Source organism: Meriones unguiculatus, chromosome 6 (assembly GCF_030254825.1).
Source record: "Meriones unguiculatus strain TT.TT164.6M chromosome 6, Bangor_MerUng_6.1, whole genome shotgun sequence".
Taxonomy (NCBI): Eukaryota; Metazoa; Chordata; class Mammalia; order Rodentia; family Muridae; genus Meriones; species Meriones unguiculatus.
The window spans coordinates 22697526-22711630 of NC_083354.1; the positions used below are offsets into that span (position 1 = coordinate 22697526).

Below are 14105 nucleotides of genomic sequence, written 5' to 3' on the forward strand. Positions count from 1 at the left end.
TGGAATTCTGGCCCGGTCGTGTCTGCCCCATTGGTCCGAAAGCACCTCTAAACTTTGCTAGGAGAAGCCAGAATGCTGCTCAGAGAAAGACTATTCTTTGCAGTGGCCAACATTTGTCTCATCCAGACTTCTTTGTTCTTTTCCCCCAGGGATGTTGGTGGTAAATGTGACATGGAGGAACAAGACATACGTAGGTACACTTCTTGACTGCACAAGACATGACTGGGCACCCCCAAGGTGAGCACGTCCAGACTGTCTGGTTTATATTATATATCCCACATAATATGTTGGCCCCAAACTCAAGCCTCCTGAGTGCTGGTATCACTAGCTTGAGCCACCACACCGGGCTGTATCCATTGTCCTTCCTTCCTCCCTACCTGATTTCCTCCTTCTTCCTCCTCCTTCCCTCTCTCCCTACCCCTTTGGGACAAAGGTTTATTCCATAGCCCAGGCTATGTCAGACTCAAGACGATCTTACATGAGCCTCCCAAGTGCTGGGATTACAGGTGTTTGTCTGAGTCACTGTGCCTGGCCTTATTTTCAAGTTACAGTTTGGTCTTTAACATTTCAAGCCAGCCATGGTGCTGTACCTGTAATCCCAGCCCTCGGCCGATGCAGAAGGATCAGAAAGTCAAAGCCATTTTCAGCTGCATCGGGAGTTTGAGGCTAACTTAGATTGCATACCTTGTCTCCAAAATGTGTGTGATAAGGTTAACATTTTGGGGTTGAGATGTTGCAGGCTTGTGGATTCACTTCCACCAATACCACAAAAGTTAAAATACAGTAAAAGCATTAACACTTCAGTGTTTTCTTATACATTATTCCTAATGTTAGTACCCAGTGTGCTCAGGCTTGAGATACCTAAAATATGGTGGAATGATCCAGAACTAATATGCAAGGGACATCCTAGGAAGGTACCCTGCAGTCCAGCCCCATGCTGGTTTCCAAAGGAGACCACAGTTATTAAACCAGAAGCTGGGGGACAATTGCTGCAATTTGGAGACTGGCTTTGACTACATAGTGAGTTCTATACCAGACTGGGCTTTAAAAAAAAACAAAGCACTGTGTAATGGCTCGTGCTGGGAGGCCATGCCACACAAAAATAAAGGAGTTTCCCCTTAATAACATCTGTCCTATTTGTCCTTTGCCAAGGTTCTGTGACTCCCCGACCAGTGACTTGGAAATGCGTAACGGTCGAGGAAGAGGCAAGCGCATGCGTCCTAACAGTAACACACCTGTCAATGAGACAGCCACAGCCTCTGACAGCAAAGGGACCAGCAGCAACAGCAAAACTCGAGCAGGAGCCAATAGCAAAGGCCGTCGAGGGAGCCAGAACTCTTCAGAGCATCGCCCCCCTGCCAGCAGCGCCTCTGAGGATGTCAAGGCCAGTCCTTCCTCAGCTAATAAACGCAAAAACAAACCGCTTTCAGACATGGAACTGAATTCTAGCTCAGAGGACTCCAAAGGGAGCAAACGTGTCCGCACAAATTCCATGGGCTCAGCCACCGGGCCCCTCCCTGGGACCAAGGTGGAGCCCACTATTGTAGACAGAAATTGTCCCTCCCCTGTCCTGATTGACTGTCCCCACCCAAACTGCAACAAAAAGTACAAGCACATTAATGGGCTTAAGTACCACCAAGCTCATGCCCATACAGATGATGACAGCAAACCAGAAGCTGATGGAGACAGTGAGTATGGGGAAGAGCCCACCCTCCATGCAGACCTCAGCAGCTGCAACGGTGCACCTGTCTCCCAGAAAGGATCCTTGTCCCCCGCCCGCTCAGCTACCCCCAAAGTTCGGCTTGTTGAGCCTCACAGCCCTTCACCTTCAAGCAAATTCAGCACAAAAGGCCTCTGTAAGAAAAAACTGAGTGGGGAGGGAGACACGGACCCTGGGACCTTATCCAATGATGGCTCTGATGATGGACCCTCAGTAATGGATGACACAAGCAACGATGCCTTCGACTCTTTGGAAAGGAAATGTATGGAAAAAGAAAAATGTAAAAAGCCCTCTAGTTTGAAACCTGAAAAGATTCCATCCAAGAGCTTAAAATCAGCCCGGCCCATTGCCCCTGCCATACCCCCACAGCAGATCTACACTTTCCAGACAGCCACCTTCACAGCAGCAAGCCCAGGCTCCTCCTCAGGCTTGACCACCACAGTGGTCCAAGCAATGCCCAACAGTCCTCAGCTCAAGCCCATTCAGCCCAAGCCCACTGTTATGGGAGAGCCTTTCACAGTCAACCCTGCCTTGACCCCTGCCAAGGACAAGAAAAAGAAAGACAAAAAAAAGAAGGAATCATCAAAGGAACTTGAAAGTCCCCTGACCCCTGGGAAGGTATGCCGAGCAGAAGAAGGTAAAAGCCCATTCAGAGAGTCATCAGGAGAGGGAATAAAAATGGAGGGGCTTCTGAATGGTTCCTCAGACTCCCACCAAAGCCGGTTAGCCAGTATCAAGGCAGAAGCTGATAAGATTTACAGTTTTACGGACAATGCCCCCAGCCCTTCGATCGGAGGCGGCAGCCGCCTAGATAGCACTACCCCAGCCCAGCCCCTAACTCCCCTACATGTAGTGACCCAGAACGGAGCTGAGGCCAGCTCGGTCAAAACCAACAGCCCTGCCTACTCTGACATCTCTGATGCTGGGGAGGATGGGGAGGGCAAGGTGGACAGTGTCAAGTCCAAGGACCCTGAACAGCTGATTAAAGAAGGGGCTAAGAAAACACTTTTCCCCCCTCAGCCGCAGAGCAAAGACTCCCCATATTATCAAGGCTTTGAGAGTTACTACTCTCCGGGTTACGCACAGTCCAGCCCAGGGGCTCTCAACTCAAGTAGCCAGGCAGGGATGGAGGGCCAGGCCCTAAAGTCAAAAAAGGATGAGGAGCCGGAGAGCATAGAAGGAAAAGTGAAGAATGACGTCTGTGAGGAAAAGAAACCTGAGCTGAACAGTTCCAGTCAGCAGCCCTCTGTCATCCAGCAGCGGCCCAACATGTACATGCAGTCCCTGTACTACAACCAGTATGCCTACGTGCCTCCATATGGCTACAGTGACCAGAGTTACCACACCCACCTCCTGAGCACCAACACAGCTTATCGGCAGCAATATGAAGAACAGCAGAAGCGGCAGAGCTTGGAGCAGCAGCAGCGGGGACTGGACAAGAAGACTGAGATGGGCCTAAAGGAGCGGGAGGCATCACTCAAGGAAGAGTGGAAGCAGAAGCCCTCAGTTCCTCCGACTCTCACCAAGGCCCCCAGCCTGACAGACCTGGTGAAGTCAGGGCCAGGCAAGGCTAAGGAACCAGGGTCTGATCCCGCCAAGTCCGTCATCATTCCCAAATTAGATGACTCATCTAAAATCCCCAGCCAGGCCCCTGAAGGCCTCAAAGGGAAGCTGGGTGAGGCCAGCCACCTGGGCAAGGAGACCCCGGAGACTAAAGCAGGTCCTGACTGTGGCCGACAGGCAGAGGTGGATCCAATCCTCTGGTACCGACAGGTAACTGCCGTATGTAAGGAAATAGAGGTGCTGTGCGATGCACTGTCTGGCCCCACGGAGCAACACTGTCTTGGGTAGATGTTCTGTGAAATTGAGATTAGCAAGAGAGCAGGATGGCTTTAGGGATTCTGTACATTTTAATGTTTTTAAAAAGCACTTTACCTTCTTGAGTGGTATTCTTCTCTTGAAAAGGAGGGTACTAAAATGACAACTTTGTCTACAGTCAGTCAGGCCTTCACTAGTAGAGCAGGCCAAGAACCTTGGCGTTGTATCTCCTAGCCCCGTGTTCCTCTGTATGGTTCTGTGGGGCGGAGGCCTGCAGTACTCACCAACAGGTAGATCTCCTTAAAGGATTCAGTGGTGGCAGCTCTGTGGCACATGCCTGTAATCCTACTATTCGAAGGCTCAAATTGGAATTTATAGCCATACTAAGCTACGTAGTGGATTAAAGGCCAGCCCAAGCTACATAGCAAAACCCTGTTCTCTTAATAAATAAATAATATTTAAGAATTAAAACTAACGGGGCTAGAGATGCTCAGTGGTTAAAAGAACTTCTGTTCTCCCAGAGAGACAAGCTCATGTCTTAGTAGCCACATCAGATGGCTTCAGCTTCCCCTAACTCCAGCCCCAGGGGATCTATCTGATGCTCTTCTGATCCCTGCAGACACCCACACCTGTTGCAGACATCACACAGGAGACTTAGAATGTCTTCCCTTTCCTCTTGGTGTCAGTTCTGCCCATCCTGACTTGAGCAGCAGTGATTGCTCTGCAAAGCAACATAAACATCTTGGCAGGAGGCAACTTCTTCTGCTCCCAGATGCATCGCCCCAGAATTCTTACTTACATCGAGAGCATCCATGGATGGCTTCACCTTTTCTCTCAGAATCTCCTTTCCTTGGGTTTGAGAAGATGTTTTGGAGTGACTAGGTCTCACTGTGTTTTCCTGGCTGGCTTAGATTCTGTATAAACCAGGCTGGCCTTGAACTCATAGAGTTCTGTCTGCCTCCCCAGTGCTGGAATTAACAGTGTTTTTGTAAAAACATCCATAGAAGCCAGGATCCCACTCTGCCTTGGATGTTCTAATGGTCTGTTTCTGTGTTTCTGCTGGGACCTTGGGCTTGGAAAGGGTCTTTTGTGTGTAACACTACCCGCACTCGCTCTCTCGTATCTAGCTCTACTCTGTGGTTTTTGCAGGAGACAGAGCCCCGCATGTGGACATATGTTTATCCTGCCAAATACTCAGACATCAAGTCAGAGGATGATCGGTGGAAAGAGGAACGGGACCGAAAATTAAAGGAGGAAAGGAGTCGGAATAAGGACTCTGTTCCCAAGGAAGATGGGAAGGAAAGCACAAGTACTGACTGCAAGCTGCCTGCATCTGAGGAATCCCGCCTTGGAAGCAAGGAGCCCCGGCCGAGTGTCCATGTGCCTGTATCCTCCCCCCTCACCCAGCACCAGTCCTACATCCCCTACATGCACGGCTACTCTTACAGCCAGTCCTATGACCCCAACCACCCCAGCTACCGGGGCATGCCTGCTGTAATGATGCAGAATTACCCAGGTACAGTGCCCAGAGCTGGCTGTGCTGCTCATGGGGAAGGGAGGTGAAAGCAGTTTCCAAATGTAGAGCCTTGTTGCTTTGGCTCTAAGGTTCAATGAGACTGGCTTGGACGACAGTCCTTTTTTTTCCCCCCAATGTGTCCATGATGTAAAATTGCCACTCTAACCTTAAATGACCCTAATTACAATCAGAAAAACTACCTCTCCCTTGCTTCAGCTAAGGTTGCCTCTACTGTCAGCTTTTCTTGATTATCAGTGGTGAAACTCCTGTGCACCGCAGCCATCTTTTCTCTGCTGGAATTTCTTTAGACACGCACTCTGATTTCTGCTGCATTCAAGGCACTGTGGGGAATACTAAAGAAATGGAGGAGACCAGTTCTCTCCATCAGGGACTTCACAGCTTAATACAGCAGGAGCAGTGCATGTGACAAATAAGATTCAAAGAATAACGCAGGCATTCAGCTCTGAGGTTGTGCTCAGCTGTGAGATCAGAAAGCTGTCAGGGATGCAAAGAGCATTTTGAAGTCAGTCGGAGGGATGTCCAGTAGGTTCAGCTTGAGAAAAATTAGTTTTTGCACTGCTGACAATGAGTTCTCAGTGTGCCAAGGTTTAAATGTGTTTTAAATTGTTAGAAAAAAAAAATGCTAATATTCAACTCTACACACTGATTTCTGTTGCCTGAAGAGCCAGGTGGGATCCCCCCCTCCGATTCTGTTGCTGTTTTGTTTGTTGGTTGGTTTTTGAGTCGGGAGAGGGCTAGTTAGTTTTGTTTGCCTGAGACGGGATCTCACTTTGTAGTCCTGGCTGGCCTGGAACTCACTGTGTAGAACAAAACTGGCCTCTTAACTTACAGAGCTCCACCTGCCTCTCTCCTGAGTGCTGGGATTAAAAGCATGCGCCACCATGCCTGGCCATAATACGCTCTTTGACCACACACTCGGTGTTGAGTGACCAAATCGAGGGAAATGGCATTCTCCATGTTTGGAGTCCTTGTGTTCTCTCCCAGGGCTTCATGAAATATGTAATAGGTTTCTATGAAGTGTGGCCGCTTCGCTGTGCTGCGGCACACTAGAGCGTATGCCTTCTGTCTGTTTGGGCATCTGTTCTGCCCCTCCTCAGCTTCTGGTAATCCCTGTTTTCCATTTAGATCAGCCTGAGCATTCACTCCTTATAGCTCCCAGCCTCCTAGAGCCTATAGTCTTGACATTCTGCTGGCATTATTATGGGATAAATTCTAAATACAAGTCAGCTTTTCAGTAGATAAAGGAGAGATCACCTCACCCTCATGGAGTGCCTTACCCTCCATATTCTATATAAAAATAAGAGTTCCATCTCTTCAGGCTGGGTCTGGTCCAGGCACTGTCTTGAATGATCTATGCGCTTTTTCTGTTCTGGTGTTTTTGTTGTTGTTGAGGCAGGATCTATACTTAGCTATATAATATAGGCTGGCCTCCAACTTCCCTCTTTTTCTTGCCTCTGCCTCCAGGTGCCGGAGTTCGAGCATAGCCGCCTCCCCCGGCGGTGAGCGCTCCTCTGCATAAGCACGCCTATGGAAGGCAGAGGTCAATTCACTTGTCTTCTTCCACTTCTCTCCAACTCCTTTCTTGCTGAGCCTGAAGCTCACTGATTTTTTTTCTAGACTGTCTTGCCAGTGAGCCCCAGGGGTTCTCCTGTCTGTACCTTCACAGTGCTAGAATTATAGGCACCTGGCCTTTTATGTAGGTTAGCACAATTGTGTGTTTACTATGTGAATGAATGTTTGCCTGCATGTATGTATACCCAAGGAGGCCAGAAAAGGTGTCAGATCTCCTGGAACTAGGGTTAGATACATCATGTGGGTGCTAGAAACGAAACCTTGGTCCTTTGCAGTAGCAGCAAGTGTTCAGATGTACAGGTCCATCTCCTCAGCCCAGCTTCAGTTTTTGAAACAAAGTCTGGCCATCTATCCAAGGCTGACTTTGATCTCATCTCCCTGCCTTGGCCTTCTCAGTGCTAGAATTACAGGTATGTGTATACCTAGCTTCACGTTGCTTATTTGTGAAACAGCTTTGCTGTGTACTCTGAACTAGAATTTTCTGTGTAGTTCAGGCTAGCCTCCGTGAAAAAATCCTCTTACCTTGCCTCCCAAGCACTGGATTAGAGGTTGGGGGAGGGGGGTGCACGTAAGCACAGTGTCTAAAGAAGCCAGAAGAGGACATCAGCTCCCTTGGAACTGGAGTTATAAATGGCTTGATGTGAGTACTGGGAATTGAACCCAGGTTTTCTGGAAGGCCAATAAATGCTCTTAACAGACAGTGAGCCATCTCTCCACCACCACCACCACCACCACCACCCTTTTTTTGAGACAGCCCTGGCTGACTCAGAACTCACTCTATAGACCAGGCTGGTCTTGAACTCAGTGATCTGCCTGCCTCTGCCTCTAGAGTACAGGGATTAAATAAAGAAAAACAAGGTCTCATTATATAGCCCTGGCTGCACTCAACCAGGCTGACTTCAGCCTCACATAGATCTTCCTGCACTGCCCTCCCTAGTGCTAGGATCTAATTTAGGTTGTCAGGCCTGGCAGCAAATGCGTTTGCCCATGGAGCTGTCTAGGCAGCCTTGGATTGTTTTGTGTTGTTTTGTTTTGGGGGATGTAGAGGGAGGGCAGGATCTCATGTAGTCTAGGCTGATATCAGGCTCAGAATTCTGCCCCAATCACCACAATGTTTGAATCACAGATATGTGCCATCATGCCTGGCTGACATCTTTACTTTGATGATAAACTGAAACTCAGAAAGGCTGTCACTTCATTCAAGGTTATCCAGCCCAAAGCTGTCTGACTTTAAATGCTTTGATGGAGATCTGAGAAGTCAGCTCTGGGAAACCACGTGCCATATTCTTTATCCCTTCACCCGTTCTTCCTATAAAGCTTGTTAAAAAGGGAAGAAGCCGAGAGCGTCATCCCGAGGTGCTGTGGGAGGAAGTATCCAGGAGAGCTGATGCCACCTGACCACGTTGACTAGAGCCACTCTTCTGCCATCCGCACTCCTGTGACTGCTTCATTTCTCCTTTTCCAGGTTCCTATCTGCCTTCCAGCTATTCTTTCTCCCCGTATGGCAGTAAGGTCTCAGGTGGCGAGGATGCGGACAAGGCCCGCGCTAGCCCCAGCGTGAGCTGTAAAGCCAGCTCCGAGTCCAAAGCCCTGGATATCTTGCAGCAGCATGCCAGTCACTACAAGAGCAAGTCTCCCACGGTAAGTGGGGTGTGGAGACCCACAGTGTGGGAGAAGTGGGCAAGTTCGAGTCCCGACCAAGGTGCAGCTTGGCTGACTTCCTATTGGCCCCATAAGGGCACCCCTTTGTTTGTATATGCCCTGCCTTTTTAGAGTCATAATGTAGGACCCTGGTTAGATCACTAGTATGTATCTATCTCATTATAGTACCTTTGTGTGTCTCCTTTCCTTTCCAGATAAGTGATAAAAATTCTCAGGAGAGAGATCGGGGAGGCTGTGGGGTAGTTGGGGGTGGTGGCAGCTGTAGCAGTGTTGGGGGAACAGGAGGTGGTGACAGGAGTGTCGACCGGCCCCGCACTTCCCCTTCCCAGCGCCTGATGTCCACACACCACCACCACCATCACTTGGGCTACTCCTTGCTCCCAGCACAGTACAACCTACCCTATGCCGCAGGTAAGGCTCTCGTCCTCATCACCTCTAGTTCTGTTTCCATTTCAGTAGCAGTGCCTGTAACAAGGCCTTTGACCTCCAAGAATCTCCCACCCTACCCTATCCCCCGCAAACTTGTAATTTGAGATAATTCCCACCTTCAACTCAGGAGGTTGAAGCAGAAGTAGCAAAATAAACTCAAGGAGGGCTGGGGAGATAACTTGGTTGCTTTTCGAGCAGAAGACCTGAATTCAGTTCTCAAAGCCCATGTAAAAAGACAGTTGTGCTGATATATGCTTGTAACTGCAATGTTTAGGTAGAAGGAAAAGCAGGCAGATCCCTGAGCTGTCTGGCCAGCTAGCCTGGCCTACTTGGCAGAGTTCCAGGCCAGTGAAAGCTGTGTATCAAACAAAAGGCAGAAGGCACTTGAATGACACTCAAGGTTGTCCTATGACACAGACACATGCACGCACATGCATCCTGTCGTAAACAAAAAAGAGCCCGCAGTCTGTCCTGAGTCCTAGGGTACCCTGGAATAGGCTGACATTTCTCTCCTCCCTGGGAGGCCGGCAGCTTTCGTTATTGAGCAGAGTGAGGGGCTGCTGTTTCTACCAGTAAAGAGAAACAAAGAGCTGAAAACTGACCTAGCCAGGTGTCAGGATTGTTTGTTTTTCTGTCAGCACCCCAAAAATCCAATAGTGCTAGGGGAATTTAAGGGAAACTCCTCCCTATATCAGCCAACTTGTCAAATGTGGAGGACGATTTCCTGAGTGCTACATTAAATATGTTCTCTGCTTGTCCAGGGCTTTCTTCTACAGCCATTGTTGCCAGCCAGCAAGGCTCAACTCCCTCACTCTACCCACCCCCCAGGAGGTGAGAATGGTAAGTGGATTATGTTGATTTGAGGTAACAAATTAACTGGGGTAGCTGCTAGCCTGACTGCAGGATACCTGTGGTGCCCAAGTGAGGGATAACTATGTGAGGCCTTGGTCTGGAGAAGGGGGACTGTTGGCCAGGCCACTTACACCTGCCATTTGTGAAACTGTGTACATCTGAGGGACCATGGAGGAGCCAGCACCGAATGGTGGTGCACTTCTTGTTCTGTGTGTTTGTTGTTTTTTGTTTATTGTGAAGGGTGGTGAATATATGCAGAGGTCAAAGGACAACTTACGGGGAGTTCTTTCTTCTAATTATATGGATGGTGGAACTTAGCAACAAGCACCCTTACGCACCAAACCATCTCGACAGCCCCAGTTTACTTTCTTTAGAGCGCCATCTTGTGGTTGTGATACCAGCAGACCACAATTACCTGTCTACCTGTGTGTTTCCTTCACAGAACACCAAGTGCCCAGATGAAGTCAGCTACATGGGCCAGATTGGCTCATTTGAGGTGGTGCTGGAGGTGCCATTTTACCATCAGTTACGGTGTTGACCGTCCTGTTTGCCATTCCTACCGTGACTGAAGGCAGACCCTTGGCTGTCTCACCCCCACCAGACCCTCCCTCTTCCTCAGGAGCTGGAGAACTGGTACTTTGCAAAACTATTTATTCTCTCAGTCACAGTTCTGACTGCTGTGGCATCTGTGGAGATAAAGGCATAGGAGAAACTGAGGGAACACAGCCTCACCACAGAGAAGTTACTACTCCGTTACTCTAGCCCCTGGCCTCTGCCAGAGCAGCACCCCACACACACCTGGGAGGGACCCCAAGCACGGGGTAAGGTCCGAAGACAGCACAGCAGCCATACCCCTCTCACCCACCGTCTTTACCACCAACCGGATTCCACATCTCCTCAGTGGTTTGGGCCCTGGGAACTGGCAGCACGTGGAGAAATTAGAATCTCAGGAAAGAAGTGGGGGCTGTTTTCTCTGTAATTGTGAAGACAAGGTCTTCAAGTGTGGAGACATCCCCCACTAACGTGAGCACAGATAAACACTCAGAGCTTTGTGCTCCTGTTAGGCAGAAGACAGGAGTTCTAGCACCAGCACAGGGCTCCCTGGGGTGCTGGGAGGAGCTGGAGCATAAATGGAGTCTGTGGAAATGAACCTGCTTCCTCACCAAATTCCTGCTGCTTTTCATCTCTCAACTTCTTGCCCTTGTCTTTCTTTTTAACCCCTTGGTGCCTTTCCCAGGGGGCATTCCCCATACTGACCTCACCTCCTCTACTGCTTGGCTCTTAAAACTCAGGCAGAATAGACTTCCTCCCAGCATGGGTAACCTTGGAGTCTGCCACGTCACTGTAGGGCAGGAACTGGAAGGCAGGCCGTAGGGACACCTAGCAGTTCGTGGAGACATTCAGTTATTTGAGTCCTTTCTCATTTAGGGTCACAAATGTGCACATCCAGTCCCTTTGTCTGGGACATGATTTTATACAGTTCACTCTGCAACTCCGTGTGTGCCAGTATGAGGCGTGTCTCTGTAACGCATGTTTTGTTTTAGGGGCTACTGGCCAGTGGAAGTGATTTGCTCCTTAGGCTCTGAAACAGCATATCCAAGCATCACATGCCCAAGCCAGAGTGGAGTCAGTGGATGAGGCTTTGAGGTGGCAGACATTTCTCTGTTCCCCTGAGCTGTAAAGCCAGGGCTGGGAAAGTCATGACCTAACTTCTTCCCAGGATCTGCTTTTTAGCTCTGCTGTTGCGGGCTGTCATCCTTTGTTACCTGTCCCTCCTCTTTGTGCCCTCGACTGCAAGAGAGAGAAAGATGCACAGACAGCAGCTTAGGCTAACAGGAGGCTTGTGACAAGAGTGTCCAACGTGGCCGTGTGAGAGCAGGAAGGTACATGGCTCTGACTCCTTTGGGAGAGTGAGGGTGGTGGGGAGACAGTGAACACAAAGCCCAGGAGAAGGTGCTTCCCAAGAATCCATGAGCCTCCCTGTGCATAGACAGGCTGGCTCATCGGCGCCTCTGACCTACAAACCTCATGTTTCCAAGTCCCTATCTTTGTTCAAGTTGGGTTCCAGGCATTTGCAAAAATCCTTTTGTTTTAGACCTGTTGGCAGGACCCCAAGCAGCCTCCTCGCCAACATCGTTCCCTCTGCCACATGCTTTCCCAAGTAAGCAGTACTTTAGGCAGTGGCCCCCTTTCATTCATGTTGGGGACACCATCATACCTACCCCATTACTACCCTACTAAAAGAGTGACTTTTTTCCTGATTATGCCTCCTCCCAAAAACTCCAGTGAATAGAGCCATGTGCCCATCTGTTCCTGTTTGTTTTTGAAGTATTGTTGTGTGTTTCGTATGGTTCTGTGGCACTGGCTTGCAATGTGCTTTGTACATATTATAAAGAAACCATTGGAGCAATTTTGCTTTTCATTGGATAGGTATGGCCCACATTCCTGCCCTTTCCACTTCATTGCAAGACAATAGAATCTGCAGAAGAGAACAGCTTTCTCTCTCTCCTGCTTCCCCCCTTTTGGCTCTCAAGCTCTCTCCTGTCCTCTCCCCCTTCTCTCCCCCCTCCCCCACTTAAAGCAGTCAGCTCTTTGATCCCTCTACCCAAATGCCCCTTGAAGAACAGGTGCTGCCCTGAAATGAGATTAGCAGTAGAAAAATGACACTATGGTCGCAGCCTGCTCGTCCTGGTTCCTAGTCTGAGTCCAGTCTTCCCTCCCTGAAATAGAAGCACACAGCTGACGCTGTGGAGATCCCTGACTAGTGCTGAGAGATTGGCTGTCCACTCCACAGTGGGGAGCTTCCTGTGGACCTAGTTAGGAAGACCACCAAACCAAGCCTCACTGAGCCACCTCTGCCCCTGCTCTTGGTGTTCATGAGCTCTGAGACCGCTGTGAAGGAGAAGCTAAAGGTGGCTTCCCCCCAAGGTAGGGCAGCCACAGCTGCTGCTGAGGATCCCCGTCCACCTCCTCACTTATGGTGTGCCAGTTCCCATCAGCTCTTCCTGTGATCCACAAGACATGCAGCCTCTGCTTAGCCTACAGGCCCCACACATCCCCAGGGCAAAGGAACACAGACACAAGGTTAAGAGGTACCCTCTGAAATAATCATTTCATGCACCTCCTCTCCAGGCTCCAGGGTGGGGTGGGGGCACTTAGTTTAAGGGAGTTGGGAGTTAAGACTGCGGAAGGGCTAGAAAATTGGATATAGCTTTGAGGCCTTCTCTTCACTTAACTACCCCATACACCCTATCTGTGTACTCAGATGCCCCCCAAGATTCAGCTGGGCAGCTAGCTGGCCCATACTTCTGGGCCTTTTGTCACTTATTACTAGGGCATCCCAGGAAACTTTGCAGTGATTCCCTCCACGGGCCCCTCCCAGGCCTTGTCCCCAGCCCCTCCTGCCCAAGCCCACCAGCTTGCCTTGGTGCTCAGCCCTCCCGTTGGGAGCAGGTTGGGGCAAGCTGGAGGCCCGGGCTGGAGGGACAGTGTTGCTGTTCATAGCTTTTGTTCCATTGGCGTTGTTCTGTTGGATTTAATTTCAGTCTTCCTGATTCTTCCCTTCTGTAAAGTGTACATTACCAAGTTCCTTGTTTTTTTATATATATATATAAATATATATATATACAAACTGTACTCTTTTTGCCTTTGTACATTCAGGCAAGAAGAGAAAATAAATCTTTTTAAGAGACAATCACAAATCTGTGAGGGCTGCTGGTTATTTCTCCTGGAGTTTGCTGCTGAGCTGCTGCCTCCCTTTGCTGTCCTGTCCCCCTCAGCTCCTGTCTCTCTCTAGTCCTGCTCCTCTGCATCCTCAGCTTCACACTCCCTGGCTGACAGCGAGCTGTTGACTCCGGTGCGCAGGCGACCTGCCCTGTTGTAGCATTTTCCCGCCCACTGGCTGATCCTGTATCCTGGCTTTTTTTTTTCCTTCCCCCCTTAGATCCTATTCACCAAAGTGTCTTTGGACCCCTGGGTACCCTGGGACCTTCTCCCAGAGGCCCTGGCTTTAGACATTCATTCATCTATGAAACTATGCAGCTGGGAGCTTGAGATTTTGCACTACTTAAACCTGCCTGGAAGTTAGAATGGAAGGTTTTTAGGAACAAGTGGGAAATCATTCCCCACCGCCCCCAAGCTCTCCACTCCACCCCGAGCCCACACACGCATTCTAGCCTCAGAAGTCCGCTGATCCTGGGGTCCCTCCTGGACTCCTGGGTTACCCTCTGAGATCAAGGGCTAGGGATCCATTGGTAAGAGCTTTTGAGAAGACTCTCAAAGAGTGATGTCGTCTGAAACTGCCCAGCCAGACCATGTTCAGTCTTTCCCCTTTCCTTACCTTCTCCCCCTTGCCCCTTTGTCTCTACTTACTTTTCTTAATTGGCTTTGGAATTGAAGTATATTTTTAAATTATTTGTTGTATTTATTGAATAAAGTTTTTAATGTCCCTGTTCTTACATTTAGACTAAAGTTTGCCTTTCACGTATCTCCCCTTCACCACCCCCAAATCTTCTA

At 49.4% G+C, this 14105-nt stretch overlaps 1 protein-coding gene across 7 annotated transcripts in view; it reads left to right on the forward strand.

Moving 5' to 3' along the window:
* The window catches only part of Znf609 (zinc finger protein 609), a 149641-nt gene that overhangs the window by 127652 nt on the left and 7884 nt on the right, over window positions 1-14105 (forward strand). For 3 of the 7 annotated variants that reach the window (XR_009592243.1, XR_009592241.1, XR_009592242.1), the window contains exons 4-10: window positions 150-237; window positions 1153-3493; window positions 4688-5054; window positions 8113-8288; window positions 8504-8720; window positions 9500-9578; window positions 10033-10223. Coding sequence is in view for 4 of the 7 variants with exons in the window: in XM_021644219.2 (XP_021499894.1) it covers window positions 150-237; window positions 1153-3493; window positions 4688-5054; window positions 8113-8288; window positions 8504-8720; window positions 9500-9573 (3263 nt within the window). In the remaining 3 variants the exon portion in view is untranslated. Of the gene's footprint in view, window positions 1-149; window positions 238-1152; window positions 3494-4687; window positions 5055-8112; window positions 8289-8503; window positions 8721-9499; window positions 9579-10032; window positions 14048-14105 lie in introns of those variants that run through there. The other 4 variants (XM_021644219.2, XM_060384869.1, XM_021644220.2 and 1 more) reach the window with 3 other exon arrangements.